Source organism: Erinaceus europaeus, chromosome 2, assembly GCF_950295315.1.
Source record: "Erinaceus europaeus chromosome 2, mEriEur2.1, whole genome shotgun sequence".
Taxonomy (NCBI): Eukaryota; Metazoa; Chordata; class Mammalia; order Eulipotyphla; family Erinaceidae; genus Erinaceus; species Erinaceus europaeus.
This window is the reverse complement of record NC_080163.1, coordinates 139161089-139188720: the sequence shown is the minus strand read 5'-3', so window position 1 is coordinate 139188720 and position 27632 is coordinate 139161089. Positions and strand designations below refer to the sequence as shown.

The 27632-nt window shown below is 41.0% G+C and overlaps 1 protein-coding gene across 1 annotated transcript; it reads left to right on the top strand.

Moving 5' to 3' along the window:
• The first annotated feature begins 404 nt into the window (after positions 1 to 404).
• On the top strand, positions 405 to 15020 carry ZFP90 (ZFP90 zinc finger protein). Its single transcript, XM_007517698.3, has 5 exons — positions 405 to 577; positions 811 to 877; positions 7851 to 7977; positions 8328 to 8423; positions 12720 to 15020. Exons 2-5 carry the CDS (start codon positions 845 to 847, stop codon positions 14360 to 14362), a joined length of 1899 nt encoding a protein of 632 aa, XP_007517760.1. The 5' UTR covers positions 405 to 577; positions 811 to 844; the 3' UTR covers positions 14363 to 15020.
• Positions 15021 to 27632: the final 12612 nt, after the last annotated feature.

Here is a 27632-nt window from a genome sequence, read left to right as displayed (position 1 = left end):
ACCTTCTCGTGGTGCATCCCGTGAGTACCCACTTATTGGGGAAACTGACGATCCTTCCTAGCCGACTGAATCCACATGGATCCCAGTCACTTTCAACAAGCAGACATCAGCCTCAACCTGACGCTGTTGACTGGCTACGGAAGAAGGGCAAACGCTAGAAGAAGAACAGTAGCCTGCCTCTAGCAGTCTGTGACTACTGCTAAAAGTTAACGCAAACCCCGCAAAGCTCACTCTCAGTGTGGCTTGGTCTTTCGACTGTGCCCACCACAGTGACCTAAGGGGCGCCGGCGTCTCTGGGCCTTTTCTGCGGGGCCTGCGCGGGCGCCTCTGGGAAATGTAGTCCTCCCGCCCGCCCGCACCAAGCGGCCGGATAGCGGGAGCGAGGTTCCGCGAGCGCAGGCGCACTTCCGGCTTTGCTCCGGCGCTGCGGCCATTGTCCAGCTCGAATGCTACTAAGGCCGCTTTGGTTCGTCCCTCTCGCACTTGAGTGTTGGAGAGGCCCCGTCTGCAGCAAGGAAGAGAAGCCGGGACGAGCCCCAAGTGGGCCTCAGGGGGCGGAATTTGGAACCCCGAGGAGGTGGGGGCTCCGAGTGTGCGAGTGGAGGAGGCACCGCCCACCAGCTTGGCGCGTGTCCGCGGGGTGGCGCCCCCGTCCTGCGGGGGCTCTGGGCGTGGCCAGCGCGGGGCCCGGGCGCCCGAGCCTCGTATTTGGGGGCGAAGGGCGGGCTCTGACCCCGGGCCCCTGGCGCCCGGAGGGAGCATGAGGGGCGGAGGCGGCAGCCGTCTGAGTGGCCCCTTGTGTCTCCCCAGCCCCTGACAGGGAGCCGGGCCCGACGAGGCAGGAATGGCCCCGAGGCCGCGGACCGCCGCGCCCCAGGTGAGCAGGGCGCCCCTGGCTACACGGGGGAGGGGTGTGGAGCCTGCTTCTCCGCCCGACAGACCCCCATCTCCTGACTGGGTGACCATGGTGCCCCCCAGCTTTGTGAAGCCCGGGTTGCGGAGGGCGGGGTCGGCGTGGTCTCGCGGGAGGAGGTGGAGGTGGCGGGAAGTGCGGGGAAGGGTCAAAGTTGAGGATTCCGAGCGCCGGGCTGGCGGAGAGCTAGGAGTGACAAGAGAGAGAAAACTGTAGAGAAAGTGACTGTCAGTGAGTGGAGATCCATAGGAAGAAATGAGAGGTGGAAGGGCTGTTGAGAAGTCACCTAGAAACTCACTGGAGATCATCTTTCTTGGGCAAGAGCAGGAGGAAGAAAGGTGCACATTTCCTGTGCTTACGATGAAGCTGTTTCTTGTGAAGGAGGCATTCTGTAGATACATCACAAATCTCACGTGTTGATTTATATAGAGTATCTTGGCCAACATATAAAAAGATCCAGATGATCTTTTAATTGACGTTCTTTAAACTTAAGGAATAAATCACAGATTCTACTTGGTAGTTGTATAAAACAAGCAAAATCAGTCCAGATAAAAATACTGTCTAGTAATGTCCTTTATAAAAGCAGTTCACAGTAAATTACACACAAAAATTGAAACATCCAGATTATATATTTATTGCTTATTGTTATAGGTCTTGTTTTCAGGAGCAATACAGTAGCAGTACTAGATTATGAGAGTTATTTGGTTTTGGGAGAGCCGGGGCAAATCACTGTCATTGACACCAAGTGTTTACTCAGTAGAATGAGAAATACAAGATAATTGTTTCATGAATATACTTCTTGTCTTTTAGGCTTCCAACTCACTGACCCACAAAGTTAATTAGCTCTCTTTCATTTCTACTTCCTTACACTTTGTTATTCACAAGGTACATCTCCACTGATTCTCTTCCTCCCTCTCTACACCCAAAGCAGCTTTTGGGCGCCTGAGACATTTGACAGCACCTCTCCTTTGCTGTACTTTTTTTTTTTTTTTTTTTTTTTTTTGCCTCCAAGGTTATTGCTGGGGCTTGGTACCTGTACTACGATTCCACTACTCCTGAAAGCTATTTTTTTCCCTTTTGTTACTCTTGTTGTTTATTGTTGTTATCATTATTGTTATTGCTGCTGTTGTTGTTGGATAGGACAGAGAGAAATCGAGAGAGGAAGGGAAGACGGGGAGAGAAAGACACCTGCAGATCTGCTTCACTGCTTGTGAAGCAACCTCCCTCCCTGCTGGTGGGGAGCTGGGGGCTCGAACAGGGATCCTTGTGCTTCCGGCCATGTGCACTTAACCCACTGCGCTACTGCCCTGGCCCCCATTTGCTGTACTTTTGTGAGGTAGTTTTACCCCACTACATTTCTGAACAAGCAATAAATAACAAGGCTTACTCATTTTTTGTATTCCCTGATGGTCTTGGTCAAAAAATGGGAACCAGTGACAAAGATAAGTTTCAGTCAGATTGGAGTGTCAGTGGTGTTAACTTTAATAAAATATAATTGTGTTTTCTACCTTTTCCCTCTTAGTGACAGGGCCAAAAACCAAAGAGTTCTAGTCTCAAAAGTTTCAAGTCCCAGGTAGTTCCAGTAGAATTAGGGTTCAGGTCCCTTTAGCCCTTATTTTTCCTCTAACAACTTTTTTTACACCTGTTAATTCAGGGCCAGGGAATGGTCACTGAGCCTCTCTAAGGTGTTAAGACACTTATCTAGATGGTTGGTATACTTTGATGAATAAAATGTGTATTGGTTTCTGCTTTCATGGTGTTTCCATCTTAAAAGGAGATGACAGATTTGATGTAACATCTTAAAAGACAATAATACCTGGGGGCTTGGGTGGGGAGATAAAATCTTAAAACAGATATGGGGAGTTGTATGGGAATGTGGAAACTTGTAGGGTACAGTTTTAGATAGAGTGGTCAGAATAAGCCATTATCTATTGAGATGGTGACATCTGAACAAACTTGAAGGAGGTGAAGTAATTAATTATGCACATGTCTGGGGAAATTGCTCAGGGTAAAAGGAATGACTATTCAGGACTCTATGGTTGATTGGATGGATGTGTGTCTGTGTCCAAGGAGCCACTAGATAACTTGAACCAATGTTTCTGAGCAAGAAATTAGTGTAGTGTCTTCATTTTATTTATTTATTTTAATTTTTGAATTTTTTACCAGAGCACTGCTCACCTCGGGCTGATGGTGTTGCAGGGGACTGAACATGAGATTTTGTAGCTTCAGGCATGAGAGTCTCTGCATAATCATTATGCTATCTACCCCTGCCCTCTTCTTCATTTTAAAGACTGTTGTGGTGTCCTGGGTAGTATAGTACAAAAGGATAAAATGTTGGACTATTCAAGCGTGAGGTCCTGAGTTCCATCCCCAGCGTTTACACATGTCGTAGTGATGCTCTGGTTCTCTCTTGTAAATAAATCAATCTTTTTTTTTTTTTTAAATAATGATTTCTGTGAGTGAGTGATGAAATATCAGAGTAGGAATTTAACTGAGAGCTCCTGGAATTGGAAGATAGCTCACTGATAGTGTATGTTCCTTGTCATGTGCACATTCCTAATTCATACCAGCACTACATTGGGTACAGGTGCTGGGGGAAGCTCTGTTGTTCTTTCTCCCACACTCTCAATCTTTTATGTCTGAAATAAAAAGAATGAAAAAAGTCATCGTTGGCACCACCAGAATTAAAAGTCAGCATTTCTCTGGAGAGTCATTTTGATGGTGAAACTTTTCCCCAGGGTTGATTAGCAAGTAACTAGTAACTCCACAGTAGGAGAACAGGAGCAGAGATAGGTTAGGTAGGATAGTGTAAAAAAAATTAGATTTACAGGATCATTAGTAGCTATATATATGTAAACCCTGTGTATTGTCATTTACTTTTTGTCATGATACAAAAAATACATACATTATATCACTAATACTAGTACTGAACTATAGTGTAGTTTAATAGTATATATAATAGGAAGAAAAACATGTGTTTGCTATTCTTGAAGGTGAGGCCACAGAGCTATAATGGGGAGATTTTTATTTTTAAAATGAGTTTGCTTTATTTCACAAGTGATAGAGAGGCTTGAGGTGTACTCTGGTATATGCAGTTCCAGGGATTGAACTCAGCGTCGGATGCTTCTAAGTTCAGAGATCTACACCTGTACTGTGTCCAATGGTGAAAGGCTTTCTTCCCTTCCCCCCACAATTTATTTATTAATGGGAGTAGGAGAAAGAATGAGAACGTTACTCTTGCACATGTGATACTGGGAATCAAACTCATGACCTCATGCTTGAGCATCCATTGCTGTTGACTGTGCCACCTCCTGAACTGTCAGGTAAAATTTTATAGGAATAGAGTTTCATGTGGAGACCAAGTTTCTAGCATGGAAGGGGGGAGGAAATGGAGATGGATCAGAGTCTGCTGTCTATTGATGCCAGACCCCAGATCATTAAGGTAAACAAAATCTGTCTCAGATCACCCAAATAGAGACAAGATGATCTTGGGCCACCAGGAGAATCCTAGCTGAACCAGCTCTGGATGTTTGCAGTTGAGGATGTTTGAACTTTTGGGAGGCCCTCTTTCTCCGTCTCTTCCTAAACTTATAGAGCTTATCTTTAATCCTTGACATAGATGCTCCTTCCCCTGTGTAAAGTTGGGTGTCTCTACTAATGCTGTTTGTGTCCTTTCATCCTTTATTCCCAAAGTATGTATGCAGTAAGAGGGTGCCTAGTGAGAGGGCCAGGTGGTTGCTCACCTGGCTATGTGCATACATTACAATGTGCAAGGCAAGGTTCATGTTCTTAGCCCCCACCTTCAGGGGGACAACTTCACAAGCAGTGAAGCAGGGATTCAGGTGTCTTTCTGTCTCTTTCCTCTCAGTTGTTCTCTATATCCAATAAATAAATAAATAAATAAATATCTTTAAAAAGAGTATGTGGTGAACAAATTGTTTATGATCATTTAACCACAACTTTATACTTTCCGCTGGCAGAGGTAAAGTCTTTTTTCAGCCCTCACCTTCTGATAAAATAATTATGTGAGCCACCAGGTGGTGGTACACTTGGTTGAGCACATATATTATAATGCATAAGGACCCAAGTTCAAGCCCATGGTCACCATACCTGCTGGGGTAAGTTTTACAAGCATGAAGTAGTACTGCAGGTGTCTTTCTCTCTATTTCCTCTACCATCTCAATTTCAGTTTGTCTCTATCCAATAAATAAATAGGAAAAAATAATTACACTAAGCAACATGATTTTCATTGAAAATTTTCTTTAAGACAGTGTTAGAACATCAAAACCTCCTTTAATAAGACTTATTTTATTTATTTATTTATTTTAATTTTTTTGCCTCCAGGGTTATTGCTGGAGCTCAGTGCCTGCACCATGAATCCACTGCTCCTGGAGGCCATTGTTTTTTTCCCCTTTTGTTGCCCTTGTTGTTGTAGCCTTGTTGTGGTTATTGTTGTTGATGTCATTCATTGTTGGATAGGACAGAGAGAAATGAAGAGAGGAGGGGAAGACAGAGAGGGGGAGAGAAAGATAGACACCTGCAGACCTGCTTCACTGCCTGTGAAGCGACTCCCCTACAGGTGGGGAGCCTGGGGCTCAAACCGGGATCCTTATGTTGGTTCTTGTGCTTTGCACCACGTGCGCTTAACCCACAGTGCTACTGCTCAACCCCCCAATAAGACTTATTTTTAAAATAACCTTTTCCTGAATTTCCTGTCTCTTACACTACTTTGATTAAAACATATGTTATTACAGTGTGGAAATGACTTAGTGGTAGAGTAAATCCTGGAAAACCTGTGTTTGTGTATTTTTTTCCTTCCGTTTCTTGATAAAGGCCAAGAGAGAGACACACAGAGAGGAGAGATATCTGCAACATTGTTCCATGCTTGTGAAGCTTTCCCCCTTGCAGGTGGAGACTGGGGGCTTGAACCCAGGTCATTTCACATGTTAATGCATGCACTGTACTGGGTGTGTACCCACCCAGCCACAGTAAAATATATTTTATTAAAGTATGTGAATGGATCTGGAGAGATAGTTCACTTTGTAGAGTGCACCCATACATACAACTCAGCTTTGAATCTGCCACTGGGGGAGGGGACGTAGGTTCAAGACCCCAGTCCCCACCTGCAGGTGAAAGCTTCATGGGCATTGAAGCAGTACTGCAGGTATATGTGTCTCTCCTCCTTCCCTCTCAATTTCTCTCTGTAGGGAATGAAATTGGGGGTGGAGATAGCCTGGGAGATAGCTCACCTGGTAGAGCAAGCACATTACTAAGCATAAAGCCCTGAGTTTGAGCCCTAGCACTGCATTAGATCACCACAACACCAGAGAAGCTTCACAGATGGTGTGGCAGTGCTGTGGCATCTCCCCTTCTATTTCTCTCTATATATTTGAGTTTCTTATTAAGATTACATATTGCTAGGGAAATAGCATAATAGTCATGCAAAGATTATTTATTTATTTATTTATTTGGTTAGTGATACATTAAGAGTGAAGGGGAGATAGGGAGAGAGAGACACCTGCAGCACTACTTCACACTTGTGAAATTTCCCTCTTGCAGATAGGGACCAGATACTTGAACCCTGGGACTTGTGCATTGTAATGTTTTTGCTTAACCAGGTGTGCCACTGCCTAGCCCCTCTGAGTTTTTTTTTGAAGTCGGGGCCAGGCAGTGGTACACCTGGTAAAGCATAGATATTACCATATGTGAAGACCCAGGTTTTAGCCCTCAGTCCCCACCTGCAGCAGGGAAACTTCTGCAGTAATTTCTCTTTGTATCACCTCTTCCCTCTCAGTTTCTCTTTGTCTCTATCAAAAAGAAAAAAAGGAAGGAAAAAAAACCTTCTGGAGTGGTAGATTTATCATATAGGCATTGAACCCTGGTGATAATCTTCCTGACAATAAGAATAAAATAAGATAGGGGTGGGGAGATAGCATAATGGTTATTCTACTTTTCTGAGTAAAAAAAATTGTCCCAAGAGCAGTGAAGTCACATGTGCAAGACCCTAGCTCTTCAATAAAAGGGGGAAAAATTGTTTTTGTGTTTTTTAAAATATTTTATTCCCTTTTGTTGCCCTTGTGGTTTTATTGTTGTATTTATTATTGTTATCGTCGTTGTGGGATAGGACATAAATGGTGAGAGGAGGGGAAGACAGAGGGGGAGAGAAAGATAGACACCTGCAGACTTGCTTCACCGCTTGTGAAGCAACTCCCCTGCAGGTGGGGAGCTGGGAGCTTGAACCAGGATCCTTAACGCTAGTCCTTGCGCTTTGTACCACATGCACTTAACCCACTGTGCTACTGCCCAGTATTTTGTGTTTTAACCTTTGCTATTTCTATGGCTGACATATTTACAGTGGTGATCAGGAATGCAATATAGAAGAGCTATGTCTTCATAAACCTGAAATTCAAAGCTTAGTCACTAAATATGAGTGTTTAGTGTAGATCAGGCACTTGCCTGTCACTGATGTTTTCAAGTTAACAAAAGATATGTATGGTTATTTCTTTAAAAGGAAAAGAAATTTAAATATATTTACAAGCACATACAACATACTGTTCACAGTGGTTTTTTTCTAGCAAGTTTAATGGGATTGGTAATGGATGGGAGACATGAAGGAAAGTTGTCACTTCTCACTCACCAGTGTATTTAGATTTTGCAACAAAGGAGTTGATCATATAAAAAGATGTGGCTTTAAGGGAAACCAGGTAGCTAATAGGTCTATAAGCTTGCAGGATTACTACCCTTCATGACTTTACTGCCTGCCATACTGGATCCTTTGTAGAATTATACAAAAAAGTATTTGCAACCCAACATTGCTGTCTTAGGGATAGCAAATGTATTAAGCCTGCTTCTGTTAGGCCCTACAATATGTTCCCAGTATTGCTATGGGATTATTTGTGGAGTTGATACTTTTTTGAGCAGTAATGTGCTCTTACAGGAATCACTGACATTTGAAGATGTGGCTGTGGACTTCACCCAGGAAGAATGGCATCATATGAATCCTGCTCAGAGGTGCTTGTACAAGGATGTGATGCTGGAAAACTATAGTCACCTTGTTTCTCTTGGTAAGGACCATATCTCAGTGTCTTGCCTCTTGGTAGGGTTTTTCTTTCTCATTTGCTAATAAGGTTGTTGGGCTCATTGCTGCAGTAGGGTATGTGTTAGCATGGTGTTCAAGATCAGGGCTTGTTCCTTTCTTTGGGACCTAGTTTGACAGGTTTCTGCACCTGCTGTTTAGGTAAACAGGACTTCCTTTTACAGACTTGGGAATAGGCTACTTGCTTGCATGACTCCTTCAGTTGCACCTTTTTTTCCCTTCAGAGTTCCTGAGGATCAAGAACTAGTACTGACTTGTAGGCGGGTTCTTTGTCCACTTGCTCAAACAACCAAATCTTATGTATTTACCCATGAGCAGGATATCAAGTATCCAAACCAGAGGTGATCTTCAAATTGGAGCAAGGAGAAGAGCCATGGATATCAGAGGGAGAAATCCAAAGAACATTATGTCCAGGTAAACAAATGAGAATCAAGCACTTAGTAACTGTTCAGATAATAGCAGAAAGTGCGGTGGTGGTGGGGAGGGGGTTTAAAACACTACCTTGGGAGCTTCTATAACAGGAGGTAGATCTGTCTCTAAACATCTCTAAAAGTCTTCCTTCTAGGCACTTCATGAGCAGTGAAGCAGGTCTGCAGGTGGTTATCTTTCACCTTCTCTATCAGCTCTCCCCTCTCAATTTTTCTCTGTACTATCAAGTATAATAGAAAGGGGCAAAGGGGGGTCAGGTAGTAGTAGCTCAGCAGGTTAAGCACACATGGTGCAAAGTGCAAGGACTGGCATAAGTATCCTGGTTAGAGCCCCTGGCTCCCCCACCTGCGGGGGGTTGCTTCCCAAGTGGTGAAGCAGGTATGTATCTATCTTTCTCTCTCCCTGTCTTCCCCTCCTCTCTCAATTTCTCTCTGTCCTATTCAACAATGACAGCAATAACAATAATAATAATAACAATAATGATAAACAACAAGGGCAACAAAAGGGGAAAAAATAGCCTCCAGGAGCAGTGGATTCGTAGTGTAGGCACTGAGCCCCAGCGATAACCCTGGAGGCAAAAAAAGGGAGAGGAGGGAAGCTCTGTCCTATCAAGTATAATAGAAAAGGGTGGGGGGGAACCACTGGAAGTAATGGATTCATAGTGTAAGCACTGAGCCCCAGTGAGAGTGCTGGTGGCAATTAAAAAAAAAATTAGCAAAAATAAATTTAAAAATCTTCCTTCTATAACAGGGCTCTCTGCAACTTCTAAGTCTTAGAAGGAAAGGTGCCTGCTTTTTCTTTCTGAAGTAATCCTTTGTCTTACACTCAGAATACTGGCTCTCCTTTATTGTAATCATACTTGCTAGATTATTTTCTCCTTTGGTGTCCTAAAATCCATTTCCTTTCTTACTTTTTTTTTTTTTTTTTGCTTATTCAGACATTACTCAATTTCTGTGTCTCTTCTAATTTTGTCTTGCTGCTTTCAGGGTCAGATACCTAAACTTGTGGGAAATGCCCATTGCCTTGATTCTTTTTCCCTTGACTTCACTGTTCACTCCTCAAACATACTACTACAACAATGTTGCCTGTATGCATGTCAGTTCGATTCAGTACCTTCCTCTGTAGTTGATGGCATATCATTTTCTGTTCTCATGATTTTTTTATGTGCTTCTTAACTTTAAGGCTTTCGTTTTTCCTGCTTTTTCACCTAAATGAGTTTACTTTAAGGTACCTTTTTTCCTACTATTCTCACCCCTTTCTTGCTATCATCTTCCATAAGAGTAGTTTTTCCCTGTGGTAGTTGCATCTCTGGCGTACACTGTGAACTTAGAAGTCATCTTTACTATATTTACTACAATATAAATGAGCCTTGAAAGCATCTGTACTATAGTCACTTTATTTTCTTTCTTATAAGACCTCTTCACCTCCTCCTGTTCTTAAGACATATATTAAATCTAAATTATTTTTCATTTATAACCAAACTTTTTAATACCTTATTAATTACTCATTTTTCTCTCCTCATTAGAAACCACTGGGTTATCCTTCAAAATAGATACTATAGTCAGTTTAGTCTTTTTCTTTCACCCTAGATTATTTTATTCATTTGAGAAGTACTTTAAAGTTTCCTGTTGTTTAACTTCCACTGGTAACCTCCTAAATAAAACTGCAGATTTAAATCACTTAAGTCCTAGTTAGAATTGCTCACTTGGAAAATAAATGATTCATTTAGTTTTGAGAGTGAGCAAGGGAACCAGAGCATCACTCTGGCACATGATGTTCAGGATAAAATTCAAGGCCTCATGCTTGAGAGTCCAATATTCTATCCACTGTATCACCTCTTAGGCTACTATCTTTTCTTTCTATACTCATATTTATAAAATTATAGTTTATTAAGATATAATTCACATAATATGAAATTTACTCTTAAATTATAAAGCTCAATGTTTTTCATGTATTCACAATATTATGCAGCTACTGCCACTTTTTTCACATTTCTATCATACCCAAGAAGAAACCCTATCTCAGCAGTAACTCACTGTTCCTCTCTTCCACCTAGCTCCTGGAAACCAGTAATCTATTTTATTTATTCTTAATAATTCATATAAATTGAATTGTCTAATATGTAGTCTTTTGTGACTCTCTTCTTTCACTTACAAGATTCATTTATGTTATAGAGTATGCTGGTTCTTCATGCCTTTAATGTTTAGGATACTCCATTGTATGGAGAATACTACGTTTGGGTTATCTGTTCATCGTTAGATGGACCATTATGAAAAAAGACTTCCTGCAATTCCTTATACCTCTTTATTGCAAGCAAAATCTCTAAGGACCCCCTGTAATATTTACCGGTATAATTTTTTTATTCCAGTTAAAACAAGTTTCACTGAGGTTGAACTTTTTAGTCCTTTCTGCAGGTAGCTTATACTTTCCCACATCAGATAATACATGCTACCTGTCTAAAACAATATGCACTTTAAGTATAATGTCTATCTAATCCGTGAAACCTAATAATTATTATTATGTTTTTTTCCATGGTCACAAGTATGTTTATATCATCTCCCCTGGCACCACCTTTTGCCAGTGCGGAGCAGTGCTATGGTTCTTTTTGTTTTTATTTTTCTCTCATAATAAATAAAATATATATTTAAAAATATATAAAAGGTGCAGGGAACGAGAGGTAGTGCACCTAGTTAAGCACAAACTTTATCATGCTGTTTGAGCCCCTGCTCCCCAACTGCAGTTCGATGCCTCATAAGTGGTAAAGCAGGTCTGCAGGTGTCTTTCTTTCTCTCTGCCCTTTTTTTTTAAATGCCACCAGGGTTACTGCCAGTGCTCAGTGCCTACACAGGAATCCACCACTCCTGGCAGCTACCCTCCCCCTTTTTCCCCTCTGTTTTATTGGATAGGACAAAGAGAAATTGAGAGAGTAGTGAGAAACTGAAAGACACCTGCATCCCCCTGCATATAGGGAGCAGGGGCTCAAACCTGGGTCCTTGTGCATTAATATTACTTCTCAGCTTTTGAATCACAGTCCTGTTTTTTCAAAGTGTTAAAGCAACACTTCAGGTAGTTTACTGGCTGCAGATTTTCTGGATATGCAGATCTAGAACCTTAGATATGAGTTTGAAAAAATTATGAAGTGAGTGAATTGTATTAGGAAGATAGATTTTTTTGATGGCTTGTGAAATGGATGGGAGGCATAAAGAAAAGATAGGCACAAGGACCAGCATCAGGATCCCAGTTCAAGCCCCCAGCTCCCCACCTGCAGGGGAGTCGCTTCACAAGTGGTGAAGCAGGTCTGCAGGTGTCTTTCTCCCCCACCTCTGTCTTCCCCTACTCTCTCCATTTCTCTCTGTTCTATCCAACAACGACATCAATAACAATAACAATAATAAAAAAAAGGGCAACAAAAGGGAGTAAATAAATATTTTAAAAAATTAAAAAGAAAAAAAAATAGGAACCTGCAAGGTGGATTATGATCCCATCCTATTTATTTTTTCATCCACCGCTATTCTGTATGTATGTTTGACACCAGGGCCTTCTGTATGCATGATTATATTGCTTCTGGACTGTTTCATTCTGTAAAAAAAAAAAAATCATAGGAGACACATCATTGCACTGTTCTACCATTTTTGGAGTTTAACCTCTTGCTGGGGTTTGAACACAGGACTTTGAGCATGCCCTAACCTCCCTTTTCTTTTTTGATGAACCATGTGCATATACAGTTTCTTTTCTCCCAAGTCTCTTTTGCATTTGGAGTGAGAGAGCCCATACAACCTCTGGTGCTACAGTGACACTTCCATATGGTTCTGGGTATTGAACTTGGGCCATGTTCATAGCAGATATTGTACTTGGTGAGGTATCCCTCCTTTAAATTTATTTCATGGGAAATTTTATGAAATCAGAACACCACTCAACTCTGTCATGTGCTCTTGTTGGGAGATTGAATCTGGGACAGCTGGGGTCTCCAGGCATGCATGTTTTTTGCTCTAGTGTTAAGCTGTCTTCCTGTGCTTCATGTAACACTGATGTTTACTTATTCTCATACTACCTAACCAGCCTTCTAAATGGGACACCTCATTTTAAACTTACTGTGTACTCTAGATCTGTGATCTGTCCCATCTTCACTTCTCCTTTCCTCTATTTGGTTCTGTTCTCCAGCCTTTAGGGGTAATTTCAAAGAGGAGTCAGTTATAATTTATTTCTTTCATTTCCTCATTCATTCTACTGTAGCCGTTTTAACAAGGTGTAGGGAAATTTTTCATTTTGCATTTCTTTCAGACTGGAAAACCAGAGCGGAAGCCAAACCATCAAATCTGCAGAGCATAACTGGGATATCCTATAGCACAGATAATTTCTCACATTCTGCTTTAGAAAACACTTGTGTTGTTAGTAACCACCTAAAAAAGCACCAAGGAAACTGGAAACAAAATCTGGAACTGGATGCATCCTCTCAGAAGAAAATAATTACACGAGAGGCAAGTCTTGTGCAAAATAAACTTAGTGAAAAATCTAAATTTAGCACAGACTTGGTTGCACAACTAAACATATTTTCAGGACCTAATGAATGTGATAGACTTGGAGGCAACTTGGGTCATAATTCAGACTTATTTAATCAGAATAATATGCTTGTAAAAAAGAAACCTTATAAATGTAATAAATGTAGAAAAGCCTTTATTCATAGGTCATCACTTACTAAACATGAGAAGACTCATAAAGGAGAGGAATCAGTCCCCAATGGCACAGATCAGGGGATTTTTCCTGGAAAGAAACAACATAAATGTGCTGACTGTGGAAAAACTTTCCTCTGGAAGACACAACTTACTGAGCATCAGAGAATTCACACTGGGGAGAAACCCTTTGAATGTAATGTGTGTGGGAAGGCCTTCAGACACAGTTCATCCCTTGGTCAGCATGAGAATGCTCACACTGGAGAAAAGCCCTATCGGTGTAATCTCTGTGGTAAAGCCTTTCAGCGTAGTTCCTCTCTAGTTCAACACCAGAGAATTCACACTGGTGAGAAACCTTATCGATGTAATTTATGTGGGAGGTCTTTTAGGCATGGCACATCACTCACTCAGCATGAAGTCACTCACAGTGGAGAGAAGCCCTTCCAGTGTAAGGAATGTGGGAAAGCCTTTAGTCGTTGTTCTTCCCTTGTCCAGCATGAGAGGACTCATACAGGAGAGAAACCTTTTGAATGTAGTATATGTGGGAGGGCTTTTGGTCAGAGTCCATCACTTTATAAACATATGAGGATTCATAAGAGAGGCAAACCTTACCAAAGCAATGACTATAACTTGGGTTTAATGCACAACACCTCTTTTACTAAAGATGAAAACACTCTCACTGACATAAAATCCTATCATTGTAATGACTGTGGGGAAGACTTCAGTCATATTTCAGAATTTACTGAGCATCAGAAAAGTCATGTTGGAGAGAACCCTTATGATTGTGAGCAAGCTTTTAATCAATCTGTTTCTCATCCCGGAGAGAAACCTTATCAATGTAATGTGTGTGGTAAAGCTTTCAAAAGGAGTACAAGCTTTATAGAACACCACAGAATCCATACTGGAGAAAAACCCTATGAGTGTAATGAATGTGGAGAAGCCTTTAGCCGACGCTCATCACTTACTCAGCATGAGAGAACCCACACTGGAGAGAAACCGTACGAATGTATTGACTGTGGGAAAGCCTTTAGTCAAAGTTCCTCCCTCATTCAGCATGAGAGAACTCATACTGGAGAAAAACCTTATGAATGTAATGAATGTGGACGAGCCTTCCGAAAGAAAACCAACCTGCATGATCATCAGAGAATTCATACAGGAGAAAAACCCTATGCGTGTAAGGAATGTGGGAAAAATTTCAGTCGAAGCTCAGCTCTTACTAAACACCAGAGAATTCATACACGAAATAAATTATAGGAGCCCTGAAGTTTAGGAATGTGCTAGAAATCTTATCTAACATTGTTCTTCACTATCAAGATTTTTACTGGACAGAAAACATGAATGTAGTGAATTATGTGTTTATGTTGCATATGGAAAAAACTTGTTAGTAGACTTTTTTAAAATAAAAATCACATTCTCAGCTCTGATGATAGATTTTCATAAAAACAATGACAAATATCGGCTGAAAGTGATAGGCCTATATATTGGACTTTGTAAAACTTTTGAATGTATGTGCAGGAGATCACCAACTTCAGCAGTTTTACTTGTTATTCTCTTGTTTACAGCCTTCCCCCCCTTTATAAATAGAACACCTGCAGTATTTGTCAAAGCTAATTTTTAAAACTGCCTGACAACTGCATTTATCTATAACTCTTAACATTAATCCACCACAAACTAGTTCCACATCCAGAAAAGCATCAGAGATTTAGTCAGCTGATCCAACTGTACAGATGAAGAGACTAAAAGCCAAAGATGTGAAATGACTTGTGATGTGCGCCGTGTGATATACCTTAAAATAAAAGCTTGGTGGAGAGTACAGGTTCCTGAGTCTTGGGGCCCATGATCTTGCCACTGTTAAATATATTTTGGAATTCAGAAGACTTTAAGTTTAACAATAAATCATGTGCACAATTAATGAGTACTCAAGTTGAATATTTTGGGAATTCATTAAAGTATAAATGGTAGCATATCTGAAAATTTGTCAAAAGTTTATTTAAAACAACTTTCTGCATCTTATAAACCAAAATGTTAACAGGAACTAATTGGTTGAATTCCCCCAAGTTTAATTATACTTCCTAGTTACAATATACTAATTCTGTAGGTCTATTAATTTCCCTTTTTGTGCTTTTTATGACACTTCCATAAAAAAGCACTTCTTTAAGTTCCCAATATTACATCAGTGGGAAGGAAAACAACAGAAAACTAAGGAAAAGTTTTCCCCAAATTAATTTTACTATAGAGAAGTTTAAATTCAACTATGCATTGCCATTAAGTTTCTTTACATCAGCATGTGATGGCCTATTTTCTGTATGCCAAGAAAATATTTCACCATAAAAAATTGAACTTTTTAAGCTCCGTGGTGCTTTTCCATCAGTAAAGCCTGAGCTAAATATCAATAATCCACCCCAATGGTCCTCATATGTTATCCTAAAAGAATTTATAGGACCATTGTTGGTTCATTGGCAGTACAGTACAGATCTGTTTGGAAGTAACTGTGGCCATTGGCCTGTTTCATTGAGTGTTAGGGAAGATAGGAAGGAGCCCTAATGATGAATCAGAAACAGGTGATAAAAGTTATGTTGATGTTAAACTTTTTCTGACTTCTTTGCCAGGTAGCAGGATTCTTCATACTTGTCATTATGAACAACATTAGGCAGCTCCCATTTGTTGTCAGTCTGCAGAAAACTTTATAGGGGCTTAACATAGGATGTTTAACTCAGTAAGTTTAGTTTGTGTGGAGCAAAATGGGGTACTCCTTCACATATCCTGCTCTTGAAGAGATTATTTAAAATACCTTGTTCATGCTGAGTCATTTTTAATATACACAGTGCAAAGGCCATGTTTATGTTATCTGATACACAGTTTGACAGTCATTCATTGTAATCAGTCCTCCCTTACTGATTAAGTAGAATGCCTATCAGGGACTCATTTTGCTGCAGACTACTTGGGGATGCCTAGAGTGGGTCATTAGCAAGAATGGTATGCGTTGAGTGCTGCCCCACTCTTTGGGAAGATTATAAACATGTATATGTGTGGTCACTGGTTTAGATGCTACCAGTCTTTGAATCTTAGCACTTCTCTTTTAACAGGAAGTTAGCTCAAAATATATGTGTGGCTAATTGAACAGAAACCACTCGAGCCAGCAACCATACACCATGTAATTATGAACACTAAGCTTCTTAGATCCCATGAAATAAGTTCTTGTAACTTTATAGTATTATTTCAACAAATGGTCCTCTTAGTTGAATAGGTGTCAGTTTGCTTTTTTCAATTTTCAGAACTTTGCTAATATTGAGTGGTGCATCAAGGAAGAGGAATTAGCTGCTAATTCTTTATAGCCAGGTGAGTTTATAGCTACCACTTATTAAATACTTGCTACCTGGAAGACATTTTGCTAAGTGTTTTTTTTTATTAGCAATTTAATAAGGATTAACAAGATTGTAAGATAACAGGGATATAATTATGTACAGTTCCCACCACCAGAGACCCATGTTCCATCCCCTCCATTGGAAACTTCCCAATTTTTTATCACTCTGGGAGAATGGAACAAAATTAGAATAATTTTTATAATAATGACATTCACTAATTTTATCTTAAGTACTTAAGAAAAAGAAGAGGCCTATCATAATAAGAGGATGTAGATAACTTTTTGTATAGAATATTTACTCCAGAAACAGAATAAATATCCAAACTAGTGTTACTGTCATTGTGTTTAGGGTAGTATAATCAGATGATGAAGCTCAGAATAAACTGCATACAACAGTACAAGATTAATTGTCTCAAAATTGCAAAAGGAATCGGAGGAAATTGGTGTCCCAAATCTGGGACCTGGGTATGTTTGGGAAAGGCATGATGTCTGCCTTTAGTACCATAAAACAGTTCTGCAGCTATCACTTATAGTAATTTTGAGTTCTTTATGGGTGTGGTAGCCTTTTTATTTGCTGAACTAGTTAATCTTATCTGTTAAAAATGCAAACTTCCAGGCAGATCTTGATGATTGCTCTACTCCCACTAAATTATTCTTCCTCTTTAAATGTTCATAGATTACTGTTGATGCTGTCTATCTCACTACAATTCATATTTGTGATTACTAGGTTTTCTCCCTGCATGGTACTAGACTCTGATCTCCAGGAAAGCAGAAATCATACTTGTTTACTCTTTTTTTTTTTTTTGTCTTTTCTTTTTTCTTTTTTTAAATTGCCACCAAGGTTATTGCTGAGACTTGGTGCTAGCACTCCAAATCCACCACTCCTGATGACAATTTTTTCTCTTTCTTTCTTTTTATTGTGCTGGATAGGACAGAGAATTTGAGAGGGGAAAGGAGTAGGGAGAAAGGAAGAAAGACACCTGCAGACCTGCTTCACCAGTGGTGAAATGTCCACCTACAGATGGGGAATGGTAATATGTGCTTAACCAGGTGTGTCACAGCCCAGCCTCCTCTGGTTCTCTTAACACAATGTCAGCAAATAACATACTTTATATAGTCATACTAAGTGAATAGAATAGAAACTTGATAAAAGGGAGTAGGGTGGTAGCACAGTGGGTTAAGTGCACGTGGCACGAAGTGCAAGAACCTGCATAAGGATCCTGGTTTGACCCCCCGGTTCCCCACCTGCAGGGTAGTCGCTTCACAAGTGGTGAAGTGGGTCTGCAGATGTCTGTCTTTCTCTCCCCCTCTGTCTTCCCCTCTTTCCATTTCTCTCTGTCCTATCCAACAACAATAACTACAACAACAATAAAAAGGCAACAAAAGGGAAAATAAATATAAAAAAAACTTAATAAAATAAGGTGCTTGATCTTGAAATAAAAAATATTGCAAAATAAAGCAGTGAGGTACTATTATGTACCTATTAGGCTGACAAATACACACATGCACTGCTGGTGAGAGGATAAATTAGTATAACCATTTTAGGAAGTTAAATTTAGCAATATCCAGTAAAAATGAAGCTAAGCATACCTCATAATTCAGTAACTCCATATAACCTAGATTAGGAATTTCTTGTGAGCCCAAAAAGATGTACAAAGATGCAACAGTATTTTAAGTACTAAATATATGTGCATAGCACAAATACTTGTCAGTGTATGTGCTAACAAATTGTGGCCCTGTAAAATTTTTTTTTTTGCCTCCAGAGTTATTGCTGGGGCTTGGTGCCTGCACCACCATGAATCCACTGCTCCTGGAGGCTACTTTTTCCCCTTTTGTTGCCCTTGTTTTATCGTTGTGGTTATTATTGTTACTGTTATTGCTGTTATTGTTGGATAGGACTGAGGGAAATCGAGAGAGGAGGGGGAGACAGGGAGAGGGAGAGAAAGACACCTGCAGACCTGCTTCACTGCTCATGAAGCGACCCTCACCCCCGCAGGTGGGTGAGCCAGTGGCTAAACCAGAATCATTGTGCTTTGCACCATGTGTGCTTAACCCGCTGCGCTAACCACCTGGCCCCCCTGTAAAGTTTTTAATGACACCTACCGGGGATCAAACCTAGGGCCTCAAATATGTGAAACATGTTTTCTGCCAATTATGGTATTTAGTACAGTGAAGTATATCAGTGAAGAAACCAGAACATCTGGCAAAAAGGAGGCAATAATAGGAAACCTTTTGAGGAAATTTCTATCTCTACCTAGTCTGCTCCTGTACCTATGTAGTTGGAGTACAAAAATAGACTAGAGTCTGGTAAATGTGGCAGGGGAAAAGAGCCATAGTGTCTAATCCCACTACAAATTCTTGCCTTTCTTTTCTCCTGGGTTATTGCTGGGGTTCTTGCCTGCACTATAAATCCACTGCTCCTGGAGGCCATTTTTCTAGATCTGAGCTCACATTCTGTGGTCATGAGTGGGAACATTCCATGCTGCCCCAGTATCAACCCATCTTCCTCAGGTGTAGCATAGAGTATATTGTCCAGCCTCCCTTCAGAGGATGGAATAATCTCTACCATTGTTGATCCAAGTTGAGGGCAAGGTCCTATGGGGGCCCACAAAGGGGTCTATTGTGTTGTTCCTGATAGAAATGACCGGTATCAATGGAGAGAGGGATTTATTCGAGTTCTAGGCCCATCAAGTCTGTTTGGGAATCTCAGGATTCCCCGATTAGAGCCCCAGCTGGTGGGATGGTCTGATAGTGACTAAAGAGTCATCGTTAAAGTATGCCAGTCTTTTGCCCTTATTCAGCTTTTGCAGTCCTTGCTTTGCTAAGGTTAGCTTTGGAGTGAGTGAGAGAACTGTAATAGGAGGTAGGTGAGGAGGGTATCTAAATCTAAGTGGACGCTATTTCATTATAAACTTGATACTGACTCACTATAGATTATTGTGTATTTTTGCTTTCAGGTATATATTTTACCCTAATTTATGGATACATGTGAACATATGCTCTAATGGGACCTGGCCTATATCTAGGTTTTGGGACTTTGTTAGGAAGTGAACCTCCTGGAATGGAATTAGAGAATACCATAAAAGGAAAGGTCTCACCCGAGTGATGAGGGTGAGGGGTTGGCATTCCATGCCTTACGTCTCTGTACACCGTCTGAGGTGAAGCATGCTGAGATGGTACTTGTTGCACTGATGAAGTTGGAATCAGTGGATGCAATATCATTTGCTATGACTTGAGAGAAGCATGCCGGGAAGTGAGCCCCACCCTAGAGGTTCCAGGATTGGGAGAAATACAGGCTCTATAGAGGAAGCGGAAGATTCCTGTTTTCTTAAGGTTTAAGAAGACGATAGTTATTTCAGTAATCATATTGTTTGGCAGTTGGGTTAACTTTGAAAAATCCCTTTGTTAGTATTTGTATTTGCTGTATCATATACAACATCACCATATTTTATGTCCTTTGACATCATTTGCATATAGCTATGCCACCGTTTGCTTTTGTTCTCCCTAGACTAAGCTTTTAAGAGAGTCAATATATCAAAGACTCAGCCTACGTATTAAAAAGACTCAGTCTGTGCTTTAAAAAGTTTGAGATAATCAGTCAGTTTTTCCCCTCTCATGTTACTTAAATAGTGATTTATATGACTACAAATTAATAGGCATGTATATAAGCACCATTCCCACCACCAAAAGACTGTGTCCCATCCCATCCCCCCTAATGCCCCACTCCATGAAGCTGAACATCCACCCTCACCCTCCACCTAGGGTTTTTACTTTGGTGCCCTACTACAAATTTAGTCAGATCCTGCTTTGAGTTTGCCTTTCTGTTATTCTTTCTCAACTTCTGTTGATGAGTGGGATCATCCCATACTCATCTTTATCTTTCTGACTTAGCTCACTTAACATAATTCCTTCTAGCTCTGTCCAAGATGGGTCAGAGAAGGTGGGTTCATTGTTCTTGATAGCTGCATAGTATTCCATTGTGTATCTATACCACAGCTTTCTCAGCCACTCATCTGTTGTTGGGCACCTGGGTTGCTTCCAGGTTTTAGCTATTACGAATTGTGCTGCTATGAACATAGGTGTACACATATCTTTTTGGTTGGGCATTATGGAATCCTTGGGATATATACCAAGGAGAGGAATTACTAGGTCAATGGGTCATATGGAAGGTCCATGTCTATCCTTATGAGAGTTCTCCAGACTGTTTTCCACAGAGGCTGGACCAATTTACATTCCCACCAGCGATGCAGAAGGGTTCCTCTGTCCCCGCAGCCTCTCCAGCATTTGTTGCTGCTGTCCTTTTTGATGGATGCCATTCTCACAGGCACTCTTTTTTTTTCCCTTCAGTTGGCTTGCAGGTCTCCCACTTAACCTTAATGACATCTACTCCCAAGTTATTTATCTTTCATTTCCCTAAACATGAGTATTTTTGTGCACAATGCAGGCTCAAGCCCAGCCCCTAACACAATGAAGGGAGCTTTGGTGCTGTGGTCCCTTTCATTCTCTGCCTCTCTGTTTCTATTTAAAAAAAAAAATCAAATAAGAATTTAAAATACATGGGGATTTTCCTAGTGCTTAGTCTTTTTTTTTTTAAGATATTTATTTTATTTATTCCCTTTTGTTGCCCTTGTTGTTTTATTGTTGTAGTTATTATTGTTGTTATTGTTGGATGATAGGAGAGAAATGGAGAGAGGAGGGGAAGGCAGAGGGGGAAAGAAAGACGGGGGGGGGATGGGACACAGTCTTATGGTGGTGGGAATGGTGTTTATGAAAGTAAAGAAAAGGGAGTCGGGTGGTGGTGCAGCGGGTTAAGCGCACCTGGCGCAAATCACCAGGATCTGCATAAGAATCCCAGTTCGTGGGGAGCCGCTTCACAAGCGGTGAAGCAGGTCTGCAGGTGTCTGTCTTTCTCTCCTCCTCTCTGTCTCCCCCTCCTCTCTCCATTTCTCTCTGTCCTATCCAACAACAACAACATTAATAACCACAACAATGTTAAACAACAAGGGCAACAAAAAGGAAAATAAATAAATAAATAAGAAAGTAAAGAAAAAAAAAAAAGATAGACACCTGCAGACCTGCTTTACCGCTTGTGAAGTTACTCCCCTGCAGGTGGGGAGCCGTGGGCTACAACAGGGATCCTTACGCAGGTTCTTGCGCTTTGCGCTACCAGCGCTTAACTCACTGCGCTACCGCCCGACTCCTCCCCCCTTTTTTAAAAGATCTATTTGAGAGAGAACCAGAGCATCATTGTGGCATATGAGTAGTAAAAAGTAAAAGCTTCTGTTGGGCCTTACTGTGGGATTTAAGAAATGTGTGTGTTTGGGGGGGTGTGTCGAGTGGTAGCACAGCGGATTAAGCGCATGTGGCGCAAAGCGCAAGGACCGGTGTAAGGCTCCTGGTTCAAACCCCAGCTCCCCACCTATAGGGAAGTCGCTTCACAGGCGGTGAAGCAGGTCTGCAGGTGTCTGTCTTTCTCTCCTCCTCTCTGTCTTCCCCTCCTCTCCACTTCTCTCTGTCCTATCCAACAACGAACGACATCAACAATAACAATAATAAGCACAACAAAGCTACAACAAGGGCAACAAAAGAGGGGGATGGCCTCCAGGAGCGGTGAATTCATGGTGCAGGCACTGAGTCCCAGCAATAACAATAACCCTGGAGACAAAAATCAAAGAAAAGAAAAAAAAGAAATGTGGGTTTATTTAGGTACATAAAAACACGATAGAAAAATAGAAGAAAAAGGCTAGTTAGAAATGTGCAGGATCATGAATCTTTTAAACTTAGTTCACCAGCGTTCAGCTTCCTCACATGCGACCTGAGGAAAAATGTCATCATTGGGTGCAGAGAGAGGACTGAGACAACCAGGTGAAGGGCAAGCAGGAAAAGAGCAACTTCTGCCAGATACTTACTGTACCCACAATCCCTTGTGAGTTTGCTACATCTGTTGTTTGCTCTTGACATCAGGCTAATGCCAGTTATATGCTAATTATGTTCACTGTAAGTAAAAGTAGTGTTTCCAACACATGAGATTCTAGGAACTGAGCTCTTCATGCTTGAACGTCTGAGATTTTATCTACTGTACCACAGCCACTTCAGTCTTTTTTTCCTATAGTTATTCTCACTGGGGTTCTTACCCTGTCTCAGGGTTTTTAATGTCTATTATTTGATATCTTCAAATTTTATGTCTCCAACCCAGAGATCAATATTCAAATATTCAGCTACCCAGACTTCATCTCCGTTTGAGTGTCTAATAGACATCTCAAATTTACTATGTTTGAAGACAAGCTAACAGATGATGTCCCCCTCCCAGTCCTATCTGGAGGAAAGCAATCTCATCCTTCTAGTTGCTCAGCCCTCAAAATGAAGAGCCACTCTTGATATATTTCTTTAAAATGCACACACACACACACACACACACACACACACACACACATATTGGATAGAGACAGAAACTGAGAGAGAATGGGGAGATAGGGAAAGAAACACCCACAGCACTGATTGACCACTCATAAAACTTCCCCCCTTATAAGTGGGAGCTGGTGGTTTGAAACCAGGCTCTTGCATATAGTAATGTGTGTACTCAACAGAGTACACTGCTCCACATTTAGTCTTTTCTTTCACACTCCACATTTAGTCTTCAGTAAGTCCTGTTCACTAACTTGCAAGACATGAAAATGGCCTTGTTCTCCCCTTTATTTCTCCCCTTTTTATTAGTGATTTAAGAGTTTCACAAAATTAGAAGATTTCAGGGGTATAATTTCACACATGGTAAGTGTAAATCACTATGTCCTCTAACAACTTTCTGTGCCCCTACCCCTACCATCCTTAACAACCATATTTCTCACAAAAGTCCAAGAGACAGGTGGTTACCAGTTTTGTTTTTTTACAAGTTTATTTGTTTTAGTCATCTATATTCCACATTAGTGAAACCATTCAGTAGTTGTCCTTCACCACTTATTCCACTTAGCTTAATCACCTCCAGTTTCATCCATTTTGTTCCAAATGATACAATCTCATCTTTTTTGATTGCAGAATAATGTTCATTGAGTATATAATCTATAATTTTTAAAAATATATTTATTCCCTTTCGTTGTCCTTGTTGTTTTATTGTTGTAGTTATTGTTGTTGATGTTGTCATTGTTGGATAGGACAGAGAGAAAATGGAGAGAGGAGAAGACAGAGAGGGGGAGAGAAAGACACCTGCAGACCTGCTTCACCACTCATGAAGCAGCTCCCCTGAAGGTGGGGAGCTGGGGGCTCGAACCAGGATCCTTACACCAGTCCTTGAGCTTTGCACCATGTGCGCTTAACCCTCTGAGCTACTGCCCGACTCCCAATCTATAACTTTTTAATGCAATAATCTGTCATTGGACATTTAAATTGCTTCCACATTTGACTATTGTAAACAGGGCAGTTATGAACATAGTAGTGTATATATCCTTTTGAATTAGTGCTTCCATGTCCTTTGGATAACTGCCTGGGAGTGGTTCTGCTGGATAATAAGGTATTTCCATTTTTATTTGTTTAAAAACTTTTTTTTTTTGCCTCTGGTGTTATCACTAGGGCTCAGTGCCTGCACTACAGATCTGCTCCTGGAGGCCATTCTTTCCATTTATTATTTTTTTTTATTGGATAGGACAGAGAGAAATCAATAGGAGGAGGAGATAGAGAGGGGGAGAGAAAGACACCCAAAGACCTGCTTCACTAATTGTGAAGCAGCCCTCCTGCAGGTGGGGAGTTGGGGATTCAAACTGGGACCCTCATGCAGATCCTTGTACTTTGTACTATGTGTGCTTAACCAGGTGCACCACCGCCTGGCCCCCTATTTAAAGACTCTTCATACTATTCCTATAGGAGTTGAACCAGTTTACATTCCAGTAACAATGTTTTTTTTTTTAAGATTTTTTTTATTATTTATTCCCTTTTGTTGTCCTTGTTGTTTTATTGTTGTAGTTATTGATGTCGTTGTTGTTGGATAGGATAGAGAGAAATGGAGAGAGGAGGGGAAGACAGAGAGGGGGAGAGAAGGATAGACACCTGCAGACCTGCTTCACCTTTACCACCTGTGAAGTGACTCCCCTGCAGGTGGGGAGCCGGGGGCTCAAACCAGGATCCTTACTCCAGTCCTTGCACTTAGCACCACCTGTGCTTAACCCACTGTGCTACCGCCCAACACCCCAGTAACAATGTTTTATTTTTTATTTCTTTATTGGGGAATTAATGTTTTACATTCAACAGTAAATACAATAGTTTGTACATGCATAGCATTCCCCAGTTTCCCATTTAACAATACAACCCCCACTAGGTCCTCTATCATCCTTCATGGACCTGTATTCTCCCCACCCACACACCCCAGAGTCTTTTACTTTGGTGCATACGCCAATTCCATTTCAGGTTCTACTTGTGTTTTCTTATTTATTTTTTATTTAAGAAAGGATTAATTAACAAAACCATAAGGTAGAAGGGGTACAACTCCACACAATTCCCACCACCCAATCTCCATATCCCACCCCCTCCCCTGATAGCTTCCCCATTCTCTATCCCTCTGGGAGCATGGACCCAGTGTTTTCTTTTCTGATCTTGCTTTTCAACTTCGGCCTGAGAGTGAGATCATCCCATATTCATCCTTCTGTTTCTGACTTATTTCACTCAACATGAATTTTTCAAGGTCCATCCAAGATCGACTGAAAACGGTGAAGTCACCATTTTTTACAGCTGAGTAGTATTCCATTGTGTATATATACCACAACTTGCTCAGCCACTCATCTGTTGTTGGACACCTGGGTTGCTTCCAGGTTTTGGCTATTACAAATTGTGCTGCCAAGAACATATGTGTACACAGATCTTTTTGGATGGGTGTGTTGGGTTCCTTAGGATATATCCCCAGGAGAGGAATTGCAGGGTCATAGGGTAGGTCCATTTCTAGCCTTCTGAGAGTTCTCCAGACTGTTCTCCACAGAGGTTGGACCAATTGACATTCCCACCAGCAGTGTAGGAGGGTTCCTTTGACCCCACACCCTCTCCAGCATTTGCTGCTGTTACCTTTTCTGATGTGTGACATTCTCACAGAAGTGAAGTGGTATCTCATTGTTGTCTTTATTTGCATTTCTCTGACAATCAGAGACTTGGAGCATTTTTCATGTGTTTCTCAGCCTTTTGGATCTCTTCTGTGGTGAATATTCTGTCCATGTCTTCCCCCCATTTTTGGATGGGGTTATTTGTTGTCTTGTTGTTGAGTTTGGCAAGCTCTTTATATATGTTGGTTATTAAACTCTTATCTGATGTATGGCATGTAAAGATCTTCTCCCATTCTGTGAGGGGTCTCTTGGTTTGGGTAGTGGTTTCTTTTGCTGTGAAGAAGCTTTTTAATTTGATGTAGTCCCATAGGTTTATACTTGCCTTAGTCTTCTTTATAATTGGATTCGTTTCATTGAAAATGTCTTTAAAATTTATGCGGAAAAGAGCTCTGCCAATATTTTCCTCTAAGTATCTGATAGTTTGTGGTCTAACATCCAAGTCCTTGATCCACTTGGAATTTACTTTTGTATTTGGTGAAATACAGTGGTTCAGTTTCATTCTTCTGCATGTTTCAACCCATTGTTTCCAACACCATTTGTTGAAGAGACTCTGGTTTCCCCATTTAATAGTCTGAGCCCCTTTGTCAAGGATTAGATGTCCATAGGTGTGGGGGCTCAATAACAATGTTTTAGGGATCCTTTTTTCACATCCTTACAAACTCTTGTCACCTCTTGATTTTTTTGACATAATAATTGCCATTTATTTCTGCCTTCACCACTCTATGCCAAGTCACATCATCATCATCTATGGTCCAGATACTTGCAAAAACCTTACTTAGTTTCCTTGCAGTTGTATACTTGTAATTCAGTAGCTGTAGTAAGACTGTAAAAATTTTAAATTATGTTTCTAATCTGCTTAAAACCTCTAATAGCTTTTTATACCACTCGGGGTGTGGGGAGAGTGAACCTTCTGCAGTATTACTATCAACTACCTCCTATTACCTGACCCACAACTCATCATCCTTTTTTATTTTTCTGCCACCAGGGTTATTTCTGGGGCTTGGTGCCAGCACTATGACTCCACTGCTCTTGGTGGCAATTTTTTCCTTTTTTTTTTTTTTCCCCTTCTATTGTATTTGATAAGATAGAGAAGGAGAAACACAAACACCTGCACACTTGCTTCACCGCTGATGAAACGTCCCCCCTGCAGATGGGGAGCTGGGGCTCAAATCTGAGTCCTTGCACATGGTAATTTGTGCGCTCAACTGGGTGTGCCACTGCCTAGCCCCCTTCATTCTTCTTGATCACCTTCTCGTGGGCCCCTGTTCTCTCAGGTATAACTTTAAAACGCTCAGAAAACTTACCTCCAGGGTTATCTCTGCACCTGGGTGCCTTCATAATGACTCCACTGCTCCTGTTGACCATTTTTCTCTTTCCCTTTATTTTTGTTTTTATCTTTTGTTGATAGACATGGGAAATGAGAGATAAAGGGGGAGAGAAAGACATTTGCAGCACTGTTTCACCACCCATGAAGCTTCCTCCCTGCATGTGGAGACTGGGAACTTAAACCCTGGTCCTTGTGCATGGTAATGTTTACACTTCTGGATGTTCCACTGACTAGGTCCCCAACTTCATGTTTTCTCATAGTACAACCACCTTATGGGGGAGCAGAAGGGAGCAAGACTAGAGATTTCACTTAAGTTCCACTGGTAGAGTTCTAGATGATTCTCCACATAGAGAAATCCCAAAGAATTGCATCAGTTTCAGGACAACAGGTATTTATTGAAACAAAGCAGGGGCAGAAAAAGGAGTATACACACATAGACACATGTACACCTTCGAGAGAGAAAGGGTCCTCAGTTTCCCAGCTTTACCATTTTTAAAATTTTTATTTATAAAATGGAAATATTGACAAGACCATAGGATAAGAGGGGTACAGTTCCCACCACCAGAACTGTGTATCCCATCCCCTCCCCTGATAGCTTTCCTATTCTTTATCCCTCTGGGAGTATGGACCCAGGGTCATTATGGGGTGCAGAAGGTGGAAGATCTGGCTTCTGTAATTGCTCCCCCGCTGAACATGGTCCTTGACAGATGGATCCATACCCCAGCCAGTTTCTTTCTTTCCCTAGTGGGGCAGGGA

Bases quoted from the DNA above. Each gene is read 5' to 3' on its own strand.
- ZFP90 (XM_007517698.3), top strand. From the start codon at position 845: ATGGCCCCGAGGCCGCGGACCGCCGCGCCCCAG. The intron at 7,978-8,327 runs GTAAGGACCATA...ACCCATGAGCAG, and splicing joins TAGTCACCTTGTTTCTCTTG to GATATCAAGTATCCAAACCA. The intron at 8,424-12,719 runs GTAAACAAATGA...CATTTCTTTCAG, and splicing joins CCAAAGAACATTATGTCCAG to ACTGGAAAACCAGAGCGGAA.